Below are 21,633 nucleotides of genomic sequence, written 5' to 3'. Positions count from 1 at the left end.
GAGGCCCGTGGGGGGGGGGCCGCTCTCGTGCTCCTTGAAAGTCGAGGTCTCTCGTACGTCTCTCCAGCGGACTCAGTCACCCAACTGTGCGGAAATGTGAAGGTCGTAAAACGATCTGGCTGTTCATTTCATAAATATGTTGTCTGAATATAATATTTGCTTGCTCAAGTTCGCAGGTTAGAAAGAAGTTGAGTTGGTTGTGCCGTTGCGGGACCCAAAAGAAGAGTCACTAGTTTTTTTTTTTTTTTTCTCTATGACACAACTTCCGCACACACAAAATCGCTGCCCGGTTTCTTGGTGGGGAAGAAGAAGAAAGACACCAACAAGAGAGTGATGGATGGAAGATATTTAATATTAGTTACTGCTATGGTATCTGATTTAAGATCAAAGAGACATAATAGAGAAAGCAGGCAGATGCCGTGGGTTTTCTTGCCGGTAGAGAAAAACTGCCACTTTAACCAAACAGGTTGGTAGTTACCAGGGATGAAAACTCCTTTATGAATATTACTGTTTATGGTGGATATAGATGAGGAGGAGGAGGAGGAGGAGAAGAAGAAGAAGAAGAAGGTCACTGTTTGGCTTCCATGAGGACCTGCTTCTCCATCTTCTCGAACCCCTGGACGGCCTGGCGGTACTTCTCGAAGATATCAGGTTGGAAGCCGTCAGCTATCTTCTCCACGAACTCGTCTTCCCTCCATCTCCGCCCGATCAGATCTTCAAAGGTCTGGTCTGGTGCTCTCTCCAGCGCCCAGACGGCCTTGTACGCCGCACCCAGTGCACACGCATTCTCTCCCACATCCAACTTGTACACTCCTTCGATCCCGCCGAGGACCTCTCCCGCGACTTTGGCGATAGCTGCGTTGCGCGAGCCTCCACCCACCAGATAGATCCGTCTGGGCTGCGGTGGGACACCCCCAGATGGGCTGTGCACTAGCTCCTTTGACCGGAGCCTGAGTGAGAGGAACTGGCTCTCGACAATTGCTCGTGCATCGTCCCGCGGATGGGTCCAGCCCTCGTCTGTCTCCTTGAGCTCTTCGTTTGCCTGGCCAGGGGTATAGTTGAAGTGCCATTCGCCTTCTCCAAGGTTAGGCACTATCTCCGGCCGGGGAAAGAAGAGACCCATCTTCATCGGGCCTGAGCCTGCTTTCTGGCCCCCCGGAGGTGTCTCCAGCAAGACTCTGTCAAAGTTACTCCAGGGGTTTGACGGGTCCGTTTTCTCTCCTGACGTTGCGTTGATTGCATCTCTGACCTGTTCACGCGCGAGGCCCCCGTTCTTGTAGCAGAGCATAAACATGTACAGTCCAGGGGTTGTCGGATGGTTGAAGAAGTGTGTTGACGGATCAGGTTTGTACTGCGGAGTCGACATCAGGAATGTGGTCGATGTCCCCAGAGACACCATTGCGTCCAGAGGTCTGAGTGGAAGAGCAAGTATAGTGGCCGGGTTATCTCCCGTAGAAGGGGTGATGGCACAGTCCGGGTGGAAGGAGTATCGTTTTGCAAAGTAGCTGCTGATCTTGCCCAGCTCCTGTCCTCCATCATGCGGCACGTCTCCGAGCTTCTTCTTCAGCTCTTCCGGCCCGGCTTCACCGGCACACAGTTTGAGAAGACGCTCGTTCCATCGGTTCATTGGCATGTCCCATAAGTTCATACCACAGACGTCCGATATATCGAACGGCGCCACGCTCCCCAAGAAGATGGAGGCCAGGAATGAAGAAACGAGAGAGATCCTGGACGTCTTTCGGTATGCATCAGGGTGCTTCCGCTGAAACCTCAGTATCTGAGGGCCGGTAAATCTCTTATCGTAACCATTAGCCAGTCCTGTTCGATTGAGTAGTTATACATCGTAGACTTACATGATGAGCCTTGCTCCCCGTCACCCTGGCCAATTCTTCCTCGCTGCCGAGAAAGGCATCAAACTCATCACACTCCCTCTGCGTGCTGGAGTCCTGCCAATTGGGACTGTACGGATATGAGAGTGCTTGCTGCAGCTGGTCTTCTAGCGTCTTCCCTCCATCCAGGCCGCCCAGTATCTCCTCCGCAGACTCGTTCCAGTAGACGCTTCCATGCTGCTGTCCCGCACCGCTGATCCCTCTCACCAGGCTGAAGTCGAGCCCTTGGTGCTTGAGGTCTTGTAGCACCGCATCCAGGGCTTGCAGCCACATGGCGACGGGCGCAAAGACTTCTCCCTCATCTTCGTTCGTCAAGACCCCCTTGCTAATATTGAATCCCTTCGAGTCGCTGTCAAAGTCGAATTTAGCAATGTGGACTACCTTGAGATCTGATGAGACGACGAGGCCCTTTAGTTGTTGTGTCGAGAGGTCGAAACCGATGTACAGCGGGCCGCCACTGGAGCCCATCTTGATTATATTATACCTGTAGCTGGTAGTATGTCTACAGTGTGGTAAATGGTAGATGTAAATAGTGTATAGTAGGTGTAGATAGATGTACAGTTGATGCTTTTCTACGTGGGGCGATGATATCATCGAGCAGGGGAGAAGCTGGAAGCTGTTAAATCATAACTGAGATGCTTAATTATTATTTGATTATCGTTATACAAGGCGGACATGGTATAACAAGGTCCGTATCGCTTGCTGAGGGACGATCTGGTGTCGCTGCCGGGTTTGTTGGTTGCGTGGATGGCAGGGAACTGAGCTATAGATGCCTTTCATAGCTTTGGTGAATACATGAATGCACATATAGTGATATATACATTAGTGCCTCCAGACTGCCATCTGTTTCGTATCCCGTGTTAGAGACACCGGGGTAAGACAGGTTTGTTTGCTCAAGGCCAGCGCGTAGCTGTCTCCGTAGCTATGCTACGTCCGGCCATCACGCTAGCAGTAACGTTTGGTAGCTGCTGTCGGTAGTAAGATTAATATCGTCTTCGATTACCATTGACATGAACGTGTGAGGTTCCGTTTCCATTCGTCTCGGGCTCTGGTTCAGGGCTGCTCCTGGGGCTAATATCAGGCGCAATGAACTCTTCAGCAAAATCAAGCTCCTTCTCCGTGTTCAGAGTAAAGCGCACCCGTAGACGCTTGACACCTCGCACGCGTGCTCCCACTCGCTCCCGAATCACCCGTTCGATCTCCCGAGTGCGGGCAACCGACCACGAGCCAGGAACGGCCAGGTCGACCTCCATCAGATAGTTGGGGCCGGACTTGACTCCCTGTATATTCCGCAGCTCGATCTCAGCGCTATCGGGGACCCCGGCGATGGCCCTGGCGGTATACTTGCGTACCGAGTCTACCATGCTTTCCTCGACGCCCGCGTCGGCTAGTTCTAGCAGAGTAGCCTTGGTGTTACCTAGCCCTGCCCTGATGATCATTATTGAGATGAGCAGCCCACCCACTGGGTCCAGCCATGTAGCGTCAGTGAAGACGTGTGCGCCGCCGATCGTCAACAGGGCGACTATGCTAGTAAGCGAGTCGACTCGGTGATGAACGGCATTGGATGCAAGGACAGAAGACTTTCTCTCCTTTGCTATTTTCATGGCTAGTAGCAGTTAGCATCTGTAAAAACTATAAAGCTACACCGTGAAGGACGACTTACTGGCATGATAGAGCCATTCCTTGACCACGATTGAACCGGCAGCCAGCCATACAGCATTGATATTGGGCCCGTATGCCTGGTCTGTCGGAGAGTGAGAGTGACCGTGCGAATGGCCGTGTCCGAGCAGGCCCAGGTGTGCAGCAGCGTCCGCAACGTCCGGGAAGAACTGGGTGAGTATAACCTCGGCGGCATTCAACCCCATCAGCAAACCACCAACGAGCAGCAGTCCGCTCACCCCGAGTGATCCAAGAGTTTCAATCTTTCCGTACCCGAGGGGGAAGTGTGACGAGGGCGGTTTGTTCGACCACGATACCGTCCCCAGCGTCATAAAGTCTGACACCAGGTCTGTCAGGGCATGGTATGCGTCTGCCACCAACGCCTGTGAGTGGAAGACGTAGCCACCCACCCCCTTTCCAATCGCCATGGCCAGGTTCGCCAGCAGGCCTATTCTGGTGATGCGTACCCCTGGATCCTGCTTGTTCTTCGAGGTCAGGTATGTGGTGTCGTGGTGGTGGTGGTGGTGGTGGCCGTGGCCATGGCTATGCCCATGCGATCTGGTCTGGCAGCCCATCGTGACGGCTGGAGGTGCAAGTACAAGCGCTGGTCGAGCTGGTCGAGCTATCGGGAGGCAAACAATAGCAGCAGTGGGGTGATAGTGGTGGTGAACGGTAGCAGACGGTGTCTTTGAGGCAGCACCGGCAGCGGTGGCACTGCGAGAGACGAGGCAGTGCGACCTGTAAGACGGCTTGAAGCCACGTAGCTGTATGTCGCCGAGCTGTGTTTCCTGTGGCCGTGGGCGTAAGACGGCGCAGAGAGAAGATCGAGCTGGGCGATATCTGGTCTTCCCGCAGCTCGTCCTGATCATGGCCTTGCAGAGAAACTTGAAGCCCTCCCAGCGAATGATCCTGTTATAACTAGGCGAGAAATAGACCTGTTATATTTGCCTATTTTTATTATCTGTTTTATCCATTAGCATCAACCTGTATCTGTATAGTTTTATGTCTGCAAGTTTTAAGAATAAGCAACTTTTTAGTTGGAAGCTCGGAGGTTTTCTTTTTTTAGGCCAGTAAGGATGAGACGAGGATACGAGACGAGGATGAGAGGTCTTACCAGGGGAAAGGTCGAAGACAGGCAGAAGCCAGAGAGAGCCGGACAGAGCCAGACAGAGCCAGAGAGATGGCGGATCTGGCGGATTTGGGCAAGCTGGAGAGGCTGCGCGCAGTCGGTAAGATATCGATATATCAACACAAGATACAACTAAATAGACGAGACTGACGGACGTAGGATGCCTGGAGCGATATTCGACTGCTCGCAACCCGCAGAGATTCTACACGAACGTCGCGGTGACGGCGAGCTATGAGCTGCCGTCGAGCTGCGAGCTGCCGCTGAGGGACTGCATCTACAGCGCCCTCGAGACGCTCATAGGCCAGCATCCGGTGCTCTCTGCCATCCCGCTGGAGGAAGAGTCGAAGGAGCCGTATTTTGCACGGCTGCCAGAGATCAGTCTTGACCAGTGTGTCTCCTTTCGGGAGCGAAGCGGCCGTGAAGCAGATGCAGAAGCAGATGCAGAGCTGGACCAGATGCTGAACGTCCAGCACAACGTATCCTTTGCTGCTCCGCTGCCCTACTGGAGACTGAGTGTCCTGACCGGTCCCAGGGACGGTCGACGGTTCACCGCTGCGTACGTCTGGCATCATGCGATTGGAGACGGTTCGTCGGGCAAGGCATTCCACCGGACCTTTCTTCAGGCCCTGCGCGGCGTCTGCTCAGCTTCGTCTCCAGCAGACGTGAAGAGCGTGGTTCCGTCGCCCAAGACGCCTCTTCTGCCGAACCTGGAGCAGGTTTATCCCATGCCTCTGTCCATCTTCTTCATCCTCGCCGTCCTCTTCCGTGCTAAGATCTGGAAGCCTGCGCGAGACCCTGGCCTCTGGACGGGCTCCAAGACGACATTGCCGCTGGAGAACCAGATCCGCCATCTCGTCGTGTCCCAGCGGGATACGGCTGCGTTCAGGGGTCTCTGCCGTGAGAACAAGACGACCGTGACCGCTGCTCTGCAGACCGTGCTGGCCAAGGCACTGTTCGCGCATCTTCCCGAGCAGTACACCAGACTATGCTGCGAGGGTGCCATCTCGAACAGGCGCTGGCTTACGGACGACAGCATCACGGACGACTCCCTCGGCGTCTGGGTGCAGGAATTCCAGGAGGCCTACTGCAGAGACAGCGTATCCGAGGCAGGCTTTTGGGACGATGCAAGGAGGTCGAAGCAGAATCTCGACAGGATACTCGCTCTACGAGGGAAGAACTGCATAACCAGCATGCTCAAGTACGTCGGTGACTACAAGAACGAACTCTTCCTGCCGAAGCTGGGCAAGGAGAGAGAGAAGAGCTTTGAGGTCTCGAATATCGGTGTCTACAAGCCGGCATCACCATCATCCACAACAGACGACGCTGAGAAAGGTCCCCGGATAGACAGGATGGTCTTCACGCAGAGCTCAAATGTCTTTGGGTCCGCCATCTCGACGTCTGTCATAACAGGGCCTGACGGCTGCTTGGTCCTGGGCTTCTCCTGGCAAAAGGGCGTCGTCGATGCGGCGTTGGTCGCTGCTTTCATCGCATCAGTCAAGCAGGAACTTGCTTCCTTTGGAGAGAAGCGTACATAGACCTGTACATTAGAATTAATAGATACTGTTTAATAGATACTGTTTAATAGATACTCTTTAATAGATACTGTTTAATAGAGTACATATTTAACTACCGTCTATGAAGTCTTAGTCCGAACACATCAAAAACCAACGACTGATAAAAACTACAACCACCACAAGCAAGATGCTATGAGCCAACGCATGAGGATCCCGTTCACGGCTCCGTTCTCGCCTCCGACCATCCTGCCTCGCTCTGCCCACACCGTCGACGGCGCCATCGATGCCCTCGCCAGCTTCCTCGCCGCTCCCCCTCCGCCGCTGCTCAGAGGCGTCAACCTGGGCCGCAACGAGCAGACGGTGCTGCTGACCGGAGCAGGCATCTCGGTGGCATCAGGGCTGGCAGACTACCGTGGAGAGAACGGGACATACCGTCGGAACGTCGCCTACCGGCCGATCTACTTCCACGAGTACGTGGGCCGGCATGAGGCCAGGCAGCGATACTGGGCCAGGAGCTTCATCGGATGGCCGACGATGGGCCGGTCGAAGCCAAACGTCACTCACGAATCTATCGGACGGCTGGGGAGGAAAGGCTACATCAGCTCGGTGATTACGCAGAATGTCGACTCGCTGCACAGCCAGGCGCATCCCCAACTGCCCGTCCTCGAGCTTCACGGCTACCTGAGATCGGTCATCTGCGTCAGCTGCAGACACAAGATACCCCGTCAGCAGTTCCAGGAGTCGCTGGCTGCCCTCAATCCAGTCTGGGCAGACTTCCTCAACCGAGTCACAGAGTCTGGTGCCTTGAATACGGATGACGTCGAGCAGCAGCGGCAACGGGGCCTGAAGCTGAACCCGGACGGCGACGTGGATCTCTCCAACGCCCATTACTCTGGCTTTCGGTACCCTGTCTGTCCTCGATGTCTGGAGAGCCCGCCCCTGCGCCCGGACGGGTCGAGAGCAGTGGTCGAGGCAGACCAGGACGGGGCGTTGGCCTCGCCTTCGAACGCCGGTATACTCAAGCCGGCAGTCGTCATGTTTGGCGAGTCGGTCAACGGAGAGGTCAAGGTTGCTGCTGAAGAGGCAGTCGATGAAGCCGGCAAGCTGCTTGTGCTTGGAACCAGCCTGGCTACCTTTTCAGCATGGAGGCTGGTCGAACGGGCTCTTGCGCGAGGCATGTCGATTGGAGTCGTGAACGTAGGCGGCATCCGCAACGAAGCCGCCTTGTTCAGGGACATCGACGCCCATACGGTGGACATGGCTCGAGTGAGATGCAGCCAACCGGCCGAAGCTGTCATGCCTGAAGTCGCTGCCAGGTTGCAAGCGCTTTCATGATTCACCCCATGCTCTTTAACTTGCTTTTCTTGTTTCATTTGTTCTATATATATAGAAGTATAGTTCATGTTTCCGTTGGCGCCGCTCCTGCATCCCGTTACTATGTATATAACCACGACGGCCAGAAATGAAATCGCAAGCGCCTTCAAAATCTTCCTGCTAGAAATGCCTTCATGATTGGGCGTTCGAAGTGGCTAAAAATATCCCGTCGCAAGCGCTTCTTCTATATTTTTTTTTTATTTTTTGCTTTTTGGTTTTCAGAAAATGGCTTTTGTAAGATTGAAAACCGATCGAGATTTAAAACGGACCAGATGGACAGTCACAACTCGACCAATTCACAGAACCACGAACAGCCTGCCAGTGACGCCTCTTCGTATCTCAGCATCGCTTCTTCTCTCGCCTCTCCTTCTACTCTCTTTGGCGGCAAGCCGTATCGTCGCCCGTTTCTCGCCCGTCAGGCAGCATCTCGCCCCTCCGCAGGCCGCAACAGCATCAGCATCATGGACAAGCGGCATCAGCCCAGCTCATTCCAGCAGCTGGAGAAGGTGTGTATTACTTGGTAGACCTGGATGGATACTCGGACGGGCTGGCTGACCTGGTATTCTTCTTTTCTAGCTTGGCGAGGGAACATATGCCACCGTACGTTTTAACATATAACTCTGCCTGTTGGACGTAAAGCTGAGATGAGACGTACAGGTTTTCAAAGGGCGGAATCGCCAGACCGGCGAGATGGTCGCCCTGAAGGAGATACACCTTGACTCGGAAGAAGGCACTCCGTCCACCGCGATCAGGGAGATCTCGCTCATGAAGGAGCTCAAGCACGAGAACATCGTCGGCCTCCACGACGTCATCCACACCGAGAACAAACTCATGCTCGTCTTCGAGTACATGGACAAGGACCTGAAGAAGTACATGGACGTCCGCGGAGACCGCGGCCAGCTCGACTACGTTACCATCAAGTCGTTCATGCACCAGCTTATGCGGGGCATCGCCTTCTGCCACGACAACAGAGTCCTGCACCGAGACCTGAAACCGCAGAACCTTCTGATCAACAACAAGGGCCAGCTGAAACTCGCTGATTTCGGTCTGGCTCGAGCATTCGGCATCCCCGTCAACACCTTCTCCAACGAGGTTGTCACGCTCTGGTACAGGGCGCCGGATGTGCTCTTGGGCAGCAGGACGTACAACACCAGCATTGACATCTGGTCTGCCGGCTGCATCATGGCGGAAATGTATACTGGTCGCCCGCTCTTCCCCGGCACGACGAACGAGGACCAGCTACAGAAGATCTTCCGTCTGATGGGCACCCCGTCCGAGCGATCGTGGCCCGGAATATCGCAGTTCCCCGAATACAAACCAAACTTCCACGTCTATGCAACGCAGGATTTGCGCTTGATACTGCCGCAGATTGACCAGCTGGGCCTGGACCTGTTGAGCAGGATGCTTCAGCTCCGTCCGGAGATGCGGATTAGCGCAGCAGAGGCCCTTCGACATCCTTGGTTCAACGACTTGAACCAGCTGCAGGCTCAGCAGGCTCAGCACCAAGCCCTCCACAACCATCAGCAGCAGCAGCAACAGCAGCAGGCACAGCAACAACAGGCTCAGATGGTTGCTGGATACCCTGCTCCGGGGCTCGTTTCCCAGAACTATTAACCCTCCCCCCGCTTCTGTGAAATAAGGACGACTTCTCCCTTCTATTCCTCCCTCTTGCAGCGCCGGCGTTCTTGATATTGGGATAAACAATTTGCTATTCTTAATGAGTTTATGCGTTTCCTTTCTGCCGTTTAATGTTGCTCTCGTTTTGATAGGCCTGTAATGAATTATACCTGCGTCTTCCGGGCTGAGTCTTTCGCATCTACATAGTCCTGTTAGCACTGCACTACTGCCGAACACTCTTCTTCTATATCCGCGAAGGATAAATCATCAAGCATGTCTCTATACGTCTATGTCCGTCTACACATCTAACTAAACACGTGACTTCGCGTTGCTTAAAACCAACTTTTGGGCTCGAGAAAGTCCAAAGGAAGTAAATAAACAAATCTACAGAGAGAGTCAAGTCATAAATACAATGGCAGCGAGGCCCGACTCCGACCCTACGAGCACAGCTAGACAGGGTGAAAACCAAGATGCGTCTCCCTCACCACCGCCAGCAGCGCCCGTCCCGCTGACCCCTGGGCCAAGGGCTTCGCGACTCCAGCAAGTCTTCTCCCAGGCCCTACTGCACACAATCCGAACGAACTCCTACGCCAACTTCTCCTCCTGCTTCCCAACGCCTGCGAAGCATGTTCCGCGTAGCCTGGAGTCGGTATGGAGACAGCTGAATGCGAAGCTGGAAGAAAGCGCAAGGGCGGAGTTTGACGATATCCTTCGTGAGAGAGGCGTGGTGAGAGGACTGAACGAGCTGGACAGGCTGGTGGGAGAAGCGAAACTCCGGAGAGAGAATGGCGAAGGGGCAGATACTGTGCCGTACGTGTTAAAAACCGTTCTATTCTATCTCCTTGCTCCTCTTGATGTTAACTTCTTTGGTAGTGCGCATACTTTGACTGCAAAGGAACTATATCAGGCTCATCTGGCGCCTATTCTTGCGAAGGCGCAGTCATCCCTTGACTCTCAGACGGAAGAGGTACAGAAGCAAAATATTGCGCTTGCGTCGAAGATAGAATCTCAAAAGCAAGAGATTCAGCAGTTATTGGTTAGCCTTGAAGCTATAGTTGGAGATATCGAGGGAGCCGTCAAGTCAATGAACGAATTCGACGAGGATGGTATCCTACGAAAAGAAGCAGAGCAGATGGACGAAGATATTAGGCCTTCGCAACCTTCGTGAATGTTTCTTTACCCGAACGTTTCTATGGACCAAGGTAAATATAGCCAAAATCAAACAAACAAACCGAGAAAAATACGGCAGGCTTTAAAAGATTATTTCATCTGGGTCCAACTGTGTCAACAGTTTATGCAAATCCTCAGGAGATATCTGGCCATCCTCGGCCATGTCATCAGCTACATGCAACATATATTCCTTGGAGTTGATCGCCAAAGCTCCCATCTGGCTCAGGTCGCCTGCCAGTCCCTTAGCCAGGGCTTCCTTGACTGTGCCTTCGCGCTCCTCGTCAGACCACCCGTCTCGCCTGGCAATCGCTGCGCCCCCGCGATAATAGGTTTCAGCATTTTTCAAAAGTGTTCCTGAATTATCCTTGGCCGCTGTAAAAAGGAAGGGAGGCCGTCCTAGCCTCCATCGGTACATTTCCACATCACCTCGGGCGATATGTATCTTTGCTAGGTTCTCTGTCCCAGCCAGTTTCGACGCAGCAGTTAGCCGGCTCAAGGCGACTCCCAGGGCCTGCCATCGCAGATCTAATGACCTGTCAAACCCATCCACACCGGGAGCAGGGTGGGAATCAGCAATGGCCGAATTGAACCCCATAAGTGCTTCAGCCTGGTTTGAAAGGCCAGCTGGATCCTGCGAGACGTCAACACCGTTACTAAATGCAGAGTCGAGCTCATTCTTGTACGTATCGAGGTCGATACGGCAGCTTCGATACGTGACTTCTAGCAAGATGGAGAGGAACTTGGCCCGCACTATGGCAACCTCATTGGCCCTGTCTGTACCCTGGACATATGCGGCGATCTTCTCCCTTAGAAGTTCAGACGAATACTCTTCTACCCAGGCGAGACTACTCCCAGGGTCCGAGGTAAGTAGCCCGCAGAGTGTGGCCAGCGCTTCCAGCTGCGCAATGGCAGTATCGATGAGTGAATTCTTGGTTACTGGTTCAATCACAGCCGCCCATTCCTCTGCCTCTGTTGAACCGGAGCCAGACCCCGATGCTGTCCTCGGATCATATCCACTTTCCTGCTGCTCCTGCTCTTGCTGGAGTTGGCGTTCCGGCCCGCCATCCCGCATCATCCGCAACTGCTCTTCGTATTCCGTGAATTTTAATTCCTGCAGAACAAGACATCGTTGAAACAGCTCCAGAGCTTCGGTCAGATTTCTCAATGCCTCTTCCGTCTGTGCTTCACTTGCCCGTCGTCCTTCCGTGATGGCTTCCGCTACACTGGTTAATACCTGTGCTGTGTTGAATAATATGTCTGCGTTATCTTGATCCTTTTTCAAAGCTTCTCGATGAGATGCAAGTGCGATTCGGAGGATGTCAAGGATTGGTCCGGGTAGCTGGGTGACCAGTTTGGGGTGTTGTGTTATTTCATACTGTACTCGGGCTCTATATAGGGAAAGTAGAAAGCAATGTCAATGTTAGGACACATCTGTATTTTCAGCGGGCGCCCTCCCCGAACTGGTAGAGTACATACTTGTTATAGGCCAGGTCGAACGAAGCAGGGTACCGCTGTAAACCGGTATCGTACGTCTCAATGGCCCTCATGAAGAAGCGCATCGACTTGACTGAGTCTCCTGCACGCCATTTCTCGCCAGCTTCTTCGAGGTCGACACCCTCTGTTCATAAAATAATATCATTAAACCGCAGTCAGAATTTGCCCCCACGCCCAGCGACTATTGACGGAAGGGGCCTGTAGATCTAAGCATATTTGACTGACCAGCAAGAAACTCATCTGCCGATTCTGGAGCCTAAAAATCCGGTTGATCATGCGATCATGAAGCTATTAGCTTGTGGCTTCCATGAGCTTTTCTAACTATGTATATGGCGGGGTCATTTTCCCCGTACGCACCACCTGTTTTCGTTTCTTCTTTGTCTTTGCCTCCCTCAGGAGCGTCTTTGGCTTCGGCATGGCTCTTCTCTGACTAGCTTCGTGCTTTTGCGATGCTGAATGGTTAATATTATTTCGTTCGAAGTTGAAGTAGAAGAAGACGAAAAAAAAGATGAAGCTGTGACTTGCTTACATCACCATTTCCCAAATAGGCAAAAACCAAACCTCCAACGATCTACTTCGATAACAAGACCAAGACTTGACGATGCGAAAGAAGTTCGGCTTCATGATTGTAACAAGCCATGGTGAAGAGAGCATGGATACAGCGTCTGGTCGCTTTCCGCCATCCCAGTGCTTGTTTCCACGTGGCGATGTCAAGAGTTCGAGATGTCTGCAGTTTGTATAACTATACATAGATAGTATGATGTAAGTACAGGCTTGAGAGACAGACATGCATGTAGCTAATGCAGCGCACAGGGGAGCCGCTTTCGAGATGCCTAATATGTTCGCTCGCAGCATTGACTGCATCGAACTCGTATTGCAGGTTTCAGATAGATGACAGCTGTGGCAGATCCCCACGTATAAATGACAGCAGAGTGTTGGTTGATATACTGACTATGTATGCAGGCTGTTCAAGGATTGGGCGTTAAGGGAGGACAAGAATCGTACGCATCGAATGGCAACTGGACAGACAAAGAGGGACAGGAGGGGTAGAATCCTCTCAGCTGTGAACGCCATGTCACACTGGACAGCCTGGCCATGAGATATCAACCCTTGGACGAGCGAACAAAACTGATTGATGCAGGAGGGTTGGGGTTCAGTCATCCTCGCCACCGCATGGCACAACCTTGCAGCGAATAACTATATATAAAATATGGTTATGCTGGAGAACCCGTCCATCCTATCCGGACTTGGTTGCTCCGTTCACGCGTTGGGCGAGACAAATCATACTGTTATAACTTACCATTCAGTACTCCACCATCCACGCCAGCCTAACATCCTGGTCAGCATAATTCCTTTTTCCTCTTCCCCTTCGCAAGGGCCGGCTTTTCCTCATCCACGTTTCTGACAAGGGTCCCGCCTAGGCTGTGATGAGCCTACCTGCATGCAAAGTCAGCCCTCCCTAAGTTTCGAGGAAAAGTAGAGAAAGTAACGGGAAAAGAAGAAGAGAGGAGAGAAAAAGAAAAAGAGGAAGAGGGACCAGTCGCAGCTTGAGGAATTACTGATACGAACGGCGTACAAATGGAGCCTCCTCCCTTTTTGCGGCAGACGGGGATTTCACCTTAGTTCGGCCGCTTCCCACGCTGTTTTTTTTATTCCCACGCTATCGAGCTAACAGTTAGTTCGCTGTCGAAGGAGGCAATCCTACTAACACTCACACCCTAAGAACTTAGACAAAAAGGAGGATTTTCGGGATCGAGATCGATCATCGCTTCTTTTCTCAGTCTTCTCCTTCTCTCCATCTCGTCCTAGTGTGACGCTCGCCTCCTCCATCACCCCCTAGTCGAACCTGTAAGTTCTATGTTTCTTCTGTTTCTTCCCAAGCGCCCCAGTTCCTGCTTGCCTGCAGCCTCTCCCCTGCGCGTCGCCTTAGCCTGCTTTCCTTTTTTTTTTCCCCTTCCTCAAACCCCCCCAAGCTCGTTCCCACCACTCGACATCATATCTGACATTTAAAACGTGCAAAGCAAGTTTCACCGAAACAAAAAGATCCGCCGGAAAATACGCTGCTTCTTCCTCTCTCGTCGCACGATCGACAGTCTCTTGCCGGCTCATATTTCCCCTTCGTCCTGTTTCCCCTCTCATTTGCTGCGGAAGACGAAGGAAAAGCAAAGAAAAGGAAGAAAAGGAACCAACTTCCCTGTCTTTCTTCTCCGGTGTAGCGTGGCGGTTATAACCATCATTAAAGTCGGACACATCCCTTTTTATTTTTATTGTTTTCCCCCCCCTTCTTGCGTTTGTCTCTTCTCTCTCGATCATAATGTCGAGACGATCCCTCGACTCTCAGCGCCCGATCATGGCTCCCTCGGTATGTGTATCTTTTTCAGCCTGGCCGTGTCGAATATTATCATTCTAACGACGTGTCTAGCTGGCCTCGCAGCGTAACTCCAAACGATACTCTACCATCAGCAATCAGACTACCAGCAGCACGATGACGGCTGACAGCCGCATGGCCGAGATTAAAGAGCTCAGCGCCGGCCTGGCTCGCCTGGAAAACAAGCGTCTTAGCCAACAACGTTTCGTCCCTACTCCTGAAAAGTCAGAGAGCCTGAGCAAGCTTGCGCTCAGTGCGAAGGTCGAGAGGGCCCTGGGCAGAAGGATGTCGAGCCAGGACGCTATCATGCGCAAGCCAGTGGTCCTAGAGGAGAAGAGCATGATCAAGTCCGCGTCTTGATGGCCTACAACCTCGTCCCACGTACCTCTCCTTCCAGCCACTTAGCATACTCTACGATACCGCTTTCACCAGCTATTGCATTAATTTCATACTTTCCACAACAACGACCCCTACGACAGCCGCCCACACGACCGAACAAGCCGTCTCTTATAATACCGCCATCGTGAGGAGACACCCCTACCCATAAACCTTTCGAGGGGAGACCTGGACTCTTTTCTCTTCCCTGTCTTTCATGAGATGACGATACGATGGGGTTGTCTTTACATATCTTATTCGCCCTTGTGTCTTCTCCGCTATCATTTTATTCCCTTGTCTCTTTCTGCTGTCTCTTTACTTTTTCTTGCTACCGTCTAGTCTGTCATTTGTGTACGTGCAGTCTAATATCCAATGTTGCTGTAGATGATGTCCAACATACCATGAATGAGAAATGCCAGAGTGAAATACCAGACTATCCTATCATCCCTATTAGCATCGCATCTTAACATCAAGCGTAAGACAGTACAAGAACCGATATCCCTTAACTAATACTGCTAAAACTGACTATTAACAAATACCAACTGTTATTATCTCTCTTCACTGCTCTATCAATGTCTTGTTACTTTATTTAATTTGTTTATCTTTAAAAAGCAGAACTTTTAGCGCGACCAAAAAAAAAAAAAAAAAAAAAGCGCCACAAAGAGACTTTTTTCCTTTCTCTCTTTTTCTTCCCTTCAAAACCACCAAAAAAGAGAGAGAGAGAGAAAAGACATCAACATCTTTCAACCATCAAGACATTCAACTTCTTCTTCTTCCTCTTCCTCTTCTTCTTCTCTCTTCTTTGATTTCTTCTTTGCTTCCTTCTTCTTCTTGACTTCTTTTTTATACCAGGCATAAGCTGTTTTTCACCTTCACCTCTTTGTTACTGTCTTTATTCCAGGCGGTGCTTCTTCTGCTTGCTCTTCTTCTTCTACTTCTTCTACTCTCTAATTTATCATCCCGCGCTCTTCGATACTCCTGATACTCCTGATACTCGACTCTGATCTAGCTTAAAGAACACCCCAAGCCTGTTGTTCCCTGAATGTGAGTTGGTGTTCACCTCCCTCTACCCTGTTCGCTTGTGACAAACACACAGAACACAACATGAAAACTGCAGAGAAACAGCAGACATCATGAAGACAACAGAAGAGAAACATAACTAACAGGCCGACAGTCTCTAGATACAGCATCAGCCTCGCCCTCTCGATAGTCAAAGCCTCTTCTGATCGACCTTCCGGACTCTCACTTGTCTTCACGCCTTTTCACTACCAGATACCAAAAAAATAACAAGGGCTGTTCCGGACTTCTCTTACTTCGACATGGCTACCGAAACTGTTCCTGCTACCAATGGCACCTATCACAGCCATCACCAGGCAAATCCCTATACCGTAGACCCTTATGCGGCCTCTCACCCTGCGGCAACCGCCTCCAACGCACAGTACGTTGCTCAGCAGGCCAACACCTCCACACAAGCTCCCGCCGCTTCCAACGACTCCAAGAATGATATTCCAAAGGACGAGGTTGGCTGGTTCTTCGTTGAACAGTACTATACCACCTTGAGCCGTTCCCCGGACAAGCTTCACCTCTTCTACTCGCGCAAGTCCCAATTTGTCTCGGGAGTCGAGGCCGAGAAGGTCAACGTCGCCGTTGGTCAGAGAGTAAGTTGATATATCCCCGTCCGAACCGGTAGACACGCTACTAAAATCCTATCTAGTCAATTAGAGAGCGCATCGAGGTGCTGGACTACAACAACTGCAAAGTACGCGTCTTGAACGTTGACTCTCAAGCTTCCTTTGACAACATCCTCGTTGTTGTCATCGGTGAGATGTCCAATAACTTGGAGGCTCCTCGCAAGTTCGTTCAGACCTTCGTCCTGGCCGAACAGCAGAACGGTTACTATGTCTTGAATGACATCATCCGATACTTGAACGATGATGATGAGGAGATGGTTGCTGAGGACGGTCCAGCCGTTGAGGAACCCCCAGTCGAGCAAACCGAGGCTGCTACCGCTGCTGATGTTGCTGCTGATGTTGCTGCTGATGTTGCCCCGGCTCCCGAAGAAGCCACTGACCGCCAGGCTGATAACGAGGCGGCTGCTCACGAGGTCGATGTGCTGCTCCAAAAGGAGGCTGTCAACGGCGATATCAACGTTGAAAACCCCGAAAAACAGGAGCCAGAACCTGCTACTGTTGCCGAAGAAGAACAAAAGGAAGACGTTAATGAAGAACAACCAGCTGCTGCCGCCGTTCTTCCAGTCTCCTCTGATGCTATCCAGCCCGAGAAGCCAAAGGGACCAGACCCTTCCCCAGCCATCGGTACTCCAAAGGCTCCTACTCCCGCTCCGGAGAAGAAGGCCGTTGCTGTGCCTCCAGTTAAGCCAATGAGCTGGGCCTCAGTCGCCGGAAACCGCACTGGCAACACTCCGGCCCCCGCCGTTCCAGTTGTCACCCCCGCTCCCGCTGCTGCAGCTGCCCCTGTCGCGTCTGCCCCGGCTCCTGCTCCTGCTCCTGCTGCTACTGCTCCAACCAAGACTCAGCAGTCTACTCCCACTACGTCTGAGGTTGGAAACGAGAATCAGCCTCCATCCAACTCCGAATGGCAGACCGCCGGTGCCGAACATGGCAGAAGACAGCCACGTCAACATACCCCTTCCCAGGCCGAAGGGGTCCTCGGATATGTCAAGAATGTTAATGAGAAGGTCGATGCTAGCCTCCTCCGTCAGACTCTCTCCCGTTTCGGTAAACTAAAGTACTTTGACGTTAACCGTCAACGTGTATGTTCTTCTTCCCCCCTTTTCTAATCTCCACTTGATGCATCCTGCTAACCCTAATACCTAGAACTGCGCGTTTGTTGAATTCAGCGACTCAGCAGCCTACAAGGCCGCCGTTGCCGCAAACCCTCACACCATCGGCACCGAACAGATCACTGTCGAAGAGCGCCGCCCTCGTGCCAGTGCCTATGGTGGCAATGCAGGCTATACCGGACGTGGTGGTGCTGGCCGTGGTCGTGGTGACCGTGCCGGCGGTCAGGGCCGTGGCGGTTTCCAAAAGGACTCCGGTCGTTACAATAACCCCTCTGGTCGCGGTAGCCGTGGCGGCAGCGCCTCTGGAAGCGGCAACGTCACTCCCAAGGGTCGTGGCCAGCCACAGGCTGTCTGAAAACAGCTATTCTCTAACTCACACACATAACATGACACGATGTTAACGTTGATGCTAACGCTGACGGGCCAGGACCTTAAAAATACGAAAAAGCTACCATCGCTCTAGACGGTTTATTTACCCCATGTATCATTTACCAACCTACTCTCTCTACACCAAAAAAAAAAAAAAATCAACCATGGACCTACCGATTCCCTCGGCCTTCAAAAGGCAACCCTTCCTGGTCTTGCACTCTGCCTCACCCCACCTTTGTACGATTTTATTACCCTCGTTCCGTTTGTTTCCCTCCGCGGTTTTTGCCTTGTTATTTCTCTCCTGTTTGGTTGGAAAAGCGCCTGCATGTCTTTTGCTCTTCTCTTTTTTGACACTGTATTAACTCTTGCTTTTTTGCTACCATTGAGCCTGCAAGTTCCGCTTTCTTAGCATTTTCCATTTTCTCCCCATCATCCTCGTTACTATACCACCATTTCCACTTCCCCTTCCAACTTCAAATTCTGGACCAGTTCTTCTAAAGTTCTAACTCTGATCTCACCTGGCTCTGGTCACTCAAAGAGCAATCTCGAATTAACCTTCCCTTACCAACTCCCTACCCTTCCACCCTCTCTTACTCCAATAATTGCTCTTCCCTATTATCACCATTTCTCTCTATTAGGGGCTTTTTATTTTACCCATGAAGCAATGGCCCTCTTTTTCTTTTAACCATACATTGCAACATTTACGCCAGCATTTTACGTGGTCGAGCGCGTGTCTACCACAGCCCCCTTAATCCCGCCCTATCTTCATCCTCGCTTTGATTTTTCTTTTTCTTTTACCTTTCCTTTGTTACACATCCGTCTTTCCCATCAAGGACTATGATTATGACTGATAGAACGAAAGTTAGGGGAAATGGTACGAGAGGTAGTTTGGGGGCTGATGTGGTTTGTGATGCTGCGGTGGAATGAAGGGTGGCGGTTGAAAATTGGAACTAGGAGGGATAAATAAAATCCAAAAGGGGGGGGAAAAGGCATACTCATGTATAGCGACCTTGCATTATTTATTCTTCTTTGCTCGGCTTCGAGCTTAAAACGAATATAATCACGTCTGATGAATTTTTTGCCGTTTCATCCATATCTACGATATTCAACGCGGACTAACTACAGTAACTGTCACAGTATGTATATATATGGGTCGAGAAAGTAAATGAAGTAAATCGCCTTTGTATTAATTTATTGTGTTCTCTTGATACAAGTTCCTCTAAGTTCTCCCATAACGAGCCACCTGGTAAAGTAGAAGGTTATAAAAACGAGAAAACAACAGAAAAGACACAAGATCAAGTAGATGATCAAAACTAGACGAGATGGATTAGGAGAAAAACAGCCCAGAGACAAATGGCAAATCGCTCGAATGCTTTTTGTAAACCCATGCCTTTCTTTGGTGTTTTCCCTTGTAACTGCTGGTTGTTGGTATCGAGGTACATGGATGTGAAAACGGAAGAAAAGGAAGATGGAGGAACATAGGAAATTCATGACAACATTTCTTCTTTACCATGATTTTTTCATTTTTTTTTGGTTATTTCGATGGTTGCTGTATAGCTTTTATTATTTTTTATTTGACTTCGGATGACGAGTTTAGTCGACTTCCTCCATGGCACTGGCAGTGGCAGGCTCAGTGGTCGCGGCTTCTTCATCAGCCTTCTCCTCTGGGGTCTTTTCCTCTTCAACGTCAAGGCCGAGAGAGACGAGCTTGTGGATACGCTCGGCAAAAGCAGCTGGCTCTTCGATGGTGAATCCAGAGACGAGGAGGGAGGTCTCATAGAGGAGCTGAGTGATGGACTTGACGTTGCGGTCGTTCTCACCGTCAGCCTCAACCTTCTTCTTGAGCTCCTTGATGATGGGGGACTTGGGGGAGATCTCGAAGGTCTTCTTGGAGGCCATGTAGGAGCTCATGGAGGTGTCACGGAGAGCCTGGGCTTTCATGATACGCTCCATGTTGGCAGACCAGCCGAATTGGCCGGTACGGATGGCGCAAGGAGCGCCGACCAACTTGTGAGAAACGACAACCTTCTCGACAGCGTCACCGAGGACATTCTTGAGGGACTTGGCAAGACCCTCGAATTCCTTCTCCTCAGCCTCACGAGCGGACTTCTCCTCGTCGGTCTCCTCGAGCTCGAAGTCTTTGGTGATGTCGACAAGCTTCTTGCCATCGAACTCCTTGAGCTGGGTCATGGCGTACTCGTCAATTGGGTCAACGAGGTAGAGAACCTCGAAGTCCTTCTCCTTGAGGGAGTCAAGGAATGGAGATTTCTGGACAGCCTTGATGGATTCACCGGTGATGTAGTACATCTGCTTCTGGTGTGGCTGCATGCGAGTGACATAGTCGGTGAGGGAGGTATTCTCGTCTCCAGACTTGGTGGAGTTGAAGCGAAGGAGCTTAGCGAGAGCGGCACGGTTCTGAGAGTCTTCGTGGATACCGAGCTTGATGTTCTTGCTGAAGGCAGAGTAGAACTTGTCGAATTGCTCACGGTCCTCAGCGATCTCGTTGAAGAGTTCGAGGGTCTTCTTGACGATGTTCTTCTTGATGACCTTCATAATCTTGTTCTGCTGAAGAGTCTCACGAGACAAGTTGAGTGGCAAGTCCTCAGAGTCGACAACACCCTTGACGAAGCTGAGCCATTCAGGAATGAGGTCAGTGGCATCATCAGTGATGAAGACACGACGAACGTAGAGCTTGATGTTGTTCTTGGTCTTCTTACTCTCGAAGAGGTCGAATGGCGGGCGCTTGGGGACGAAGAGGACAGCACGGAACTCGAGCTGACCCTCAACTGAGAAGTGCTTGACAGCGAGGTGGTCCTCCCAGTCATTGGACAAGGTCTTGTAGAAAGAGGCATACTCTTCCTGGGTGATGTCAGCAGGGTTACGAGTCCAGATGGGCTTAGTCTTGTTAAGCTCTTCCTCCTCGATGGAAGACTCCTTGACGGTCTTGGTCTTCTTCTTCTTTTCCTTGTCTTCCTCCTCGTCGTCGACTTCCTCGACCTTTGGCTTCTTCTCGTCACCTTCCTCAACCTCGGTGACCTCCTCAGCATCCTCATCTGGGACCTCCTTTTCAGTCTCCTTCAGGACGTGGAGGTAGATAGGGTATGAGATGAACTCGGAGTGTTTCTTGACAACCTCCTTGATCTTGCTCTCGGTGAGATACTCGGTCTGCTCATCCTTGAGGTGGAGAATGATCTTGGAACCACGGCCAAGGGGCTCACCCTCAGTGTCTTGGGTGAGAGTGAAGGTGCCACCGGCAGAGGACTCCCAGATATACTGCTCGTCATCATTGTGCTTAGAGACAACGGTGACCTTGTCAGCAACAAGGTAAGCAGAGTAGAAACCGACACCGAACTGTCCAATCATAGAGATATCGGCACCAGCGGTGAGGGCCTCCATAAACTGCTTGGTACCAGAGCGAGCAATAGTACCGAGATTGTTAACCAAATCCTAATTTGAAAATTCAGTCAGTAACAAAGAAATATCATGATGTGTGGGAGGAACGGGATCAAACGTACAGCCTTGGTGAAACCGATACCGGTATCACGGATGGTCAAGGTCTTGTTCTCCTTGTCTGGGATGATATCAATACGGAGATCCTTGTTGGAGTCAAGTTTGGTGGGATCAGAGAGAGATTCATAGCGAATCTTGTCGAGAGCATCGGAGGCGTTGGAGATGATCTCTCTGAGGAAAATCTCCTTGTTGGAGTAGACAGTGTTGATAATGAGAGAGAGCAGCTGAGAGATCTCAGCCTGGAACTCGAAGGTCTCAGACATGGCTGCGGTGTGTTGTTGTGAAATGAATTGGGGGTCTAGTATAACAGCTGTCAGCTTGGATTCGTGAAGTGGGAGTAAGAAAAAAACAGCTCTTGAAGG

General features: G+C 51.4%; 10 protein-coding genes across 10 annotated transcripts; 6 read left to right on the top strand and 4 right to left on the bottom strand.

Annotated features, from left to right (window-relative positions):
- Nucleotides 1–568: 568 nt before the first annotated feature.
- MCYG_05786 (D-xylulose kinase) lies at nucleotides 569–2,357 on the bottom strand (the record flags this gene model as incomplete). The annotated part of the gene is made up of 2 exons (XM_002845871.1): nucleotides 569–1,777; nucleotides 1,854–2,357. 2 exons carry the CDS (start codon nucleotides 2,355–2,357, stop codon nucleotides 569–571), a joined length of 1,713 nt encoding a protein of 570 aa, XP_002845917.1.
- A 515-nt stretch (nucleotides 2,358–2,872) lies between these two features.
- Nucleotides 2,873–4,417, bottom strand: MCYG_05785 (mitochondrial metal transporter; the record flags this gene model as incomplete). The annotated part of the gene is made up of 2 exons (XM_002845870.1): nucleotides 2,873–3,495; nucleotides 3,553–4,417. 2 exons carry the CDS (start codon nucleotides 4,415–4,417, stop codon nucleotides 2,873–2,875), a joined length of 1,488 nt encoding a protein of 495 aa, XP_002845916.1.
- Nucleotides 4,418–4,728: 311 nt separating this feature from the next.
- Nucleotides 4,729–6,212, top strand: MCYG_05784 (conserved hypothetical protein; the record flags this gene model as incomplete). Its single annotated transcript, XM_002845869.1, has 2 exons — nucleotides 4,729–4,777; nucleotides 4,837–6,212. The coding sequence occupies 2 exons, from the start codon at nucleotides 4,729–4,731 to the stop codon at nucleotides 6,210–6,212; spliced, it is 1,425 nt and encodes a 474-aa protein (XP_002845915.1).
- A 171-nt stretch (nucleotides 6,213–6,383) lies between these two features.
- MCYG_05783 (silencing information regulator) lies at nucleotides 6,384–7,526 on the top strand (the record flags this gene model as incomplete). The annotated part of the gene is made up of 1 exon (XM_002845868.1): nucleotides 6,384–7,526. The coding sequence occupies one exon, from the start codon at nucleotides 6,384–6,386 to the stop codon at nucleotides 7,524–7,526; it is 1,143 nt and encodes a 380-aa protein (XP_002845914.1).
- A 264-nt stretch (nucleotides 7,527–7,790) lies between these two features.
- On the top strand, nucleotides 7,791–9,179 carry MCYG_05782 (cyclin-dependent protein kinase PhoA; the record flags this gene model as incomplete). Its single annotated transcript, XM_002845867.1, has 3 exons — nucleotides 7,791–7,799; nucleotides 7,880–8,071; nucleotides 8,247–9,179. The coding sequence occupies 3 exons, from the start codon at nucleotides 7,791–7,793 to the stop codon at nucleotides 9,177–9,179; spliced, it is 1,134 nt and encodes a 377-aa protein (XP_002845913.1).
- A 415-nt stretch (nucleotides 9,180–9,594) lies between these two features.
- MCYG_05781 (conserved hypothetical protein) lies at nucleotides 9,595–10,350 on the top strand (the record flags this gene model as incomplete). Its single annotated transcript, XM_002845866.1, has 1 exon — nucleotides 9,595–10,350. One exon carries the CDS (start codon nucleotides 9,595–9,597, stop codon nucleotides 10,348–10,350), a length of 756 nt encoding a protein of 251 aa, XP_002845912.1.
- An 84-nt stretch (nucleotides 10,351–10,434) lies between these two features.
- MCYG_05780 (conserved hypothetical protein) lies at nucleotides 10,435–12,263 on the bottom strand (the record flags this gene model as incomplete). The annotated part of the gene is made up of 3 exons (XM_002845865.1): nucleotides 10,435–11,740; nucleotides 11,829–11,970; nucleotides 12,200–12,263. 3 exons carry the CDS (start codon nucleotides 12,261–12,263, stop codon nucleotides 10,435–10,437), a joined length of 1,512 nt encoding a protein of 503 aa, XP_002845911.1.
- Nucleotides 12,264–14,160: 1,897 nt separating this feature from the next.
- On the top strand, nucleotides 14,161–14,574 carry MCYG_05779 (conserved hypothetical protein; the record flags this gene model as incomplete). Its single annotated transcript, XM_002845864.1, has 2 exons — nucleotides 14,161–14,208; nucleotides 14,269–14,574. 2 exons carry the CDS (start codon nucleotides 14,161–14,163, stop codon nucleotides 14,572–14,574), a joined length of 354 nt encoding a protein of 117 aa, XP_002845910.1.
- Nucleotides 14,575–15,908: 1,334 nt separating this feature from the next.
- On the top strand, nucleotides 15,909–17,747 carry MCYG_05778 (NTF2 and RRM domain-containing protein; the record flags this gene model as incomplete). Its single annotated transcript, XM_002845863.1, has 3 exons — nucleotides 15,909–16,247; nucleotides 16,304–17,362; nucleotides 17,427–17,747. 3 exons carry the CDS (start codon nucleotides 15,909–15,911, stop codon nucleotides 17,745–17,747), a joined length of 1,719 nt encoding a protein of 572 aa, XP_002845909.1.
- Nucleotides 17,748–19,350: 1,603 nt separating this feature from the next.
- Nucleotides 19,351–21,560, bottom strand: MCYG_05777 (ATP-dependent molecular chaperone HSC82; the record flags this gene model as incomplete). Its single annotated transcript, XM_002845862.1, has 2 exons — nucleotides 19,351–21,208; nucleotides 21,277–21,560. 2 exons carry the CDS (start codon nucleotides 21,532–21,534, stop codon nucleotides 19,355–19,357), a joined length of 2,112 nt encoding a protein of 703 aa, XP_002845908.1.
- Between the last annotated feature and the right edge of the window lie 73 nt (nucleotides 21,561–21,633).

Source organism: Microsporum canis, genomic scaffold (assembly GCF_000151145.1).
Source record: "Microsporum canis CBS 113480 supercont1.5 genomic scaffold, whole genome shotgun sequence".
Classification (NCBI taxonomy): Eukaryota; Fungi; Ascomycota; class Eurotiomycetes; order Onygenales; family Arthrodermataceae; genus Microsporum; species Microsporum canis.
The sequence above is the reverse complement of the archived record's forward strand: the minus strand, read 5'-3'. Positions and strand labels throughout refer to the sequence as shown.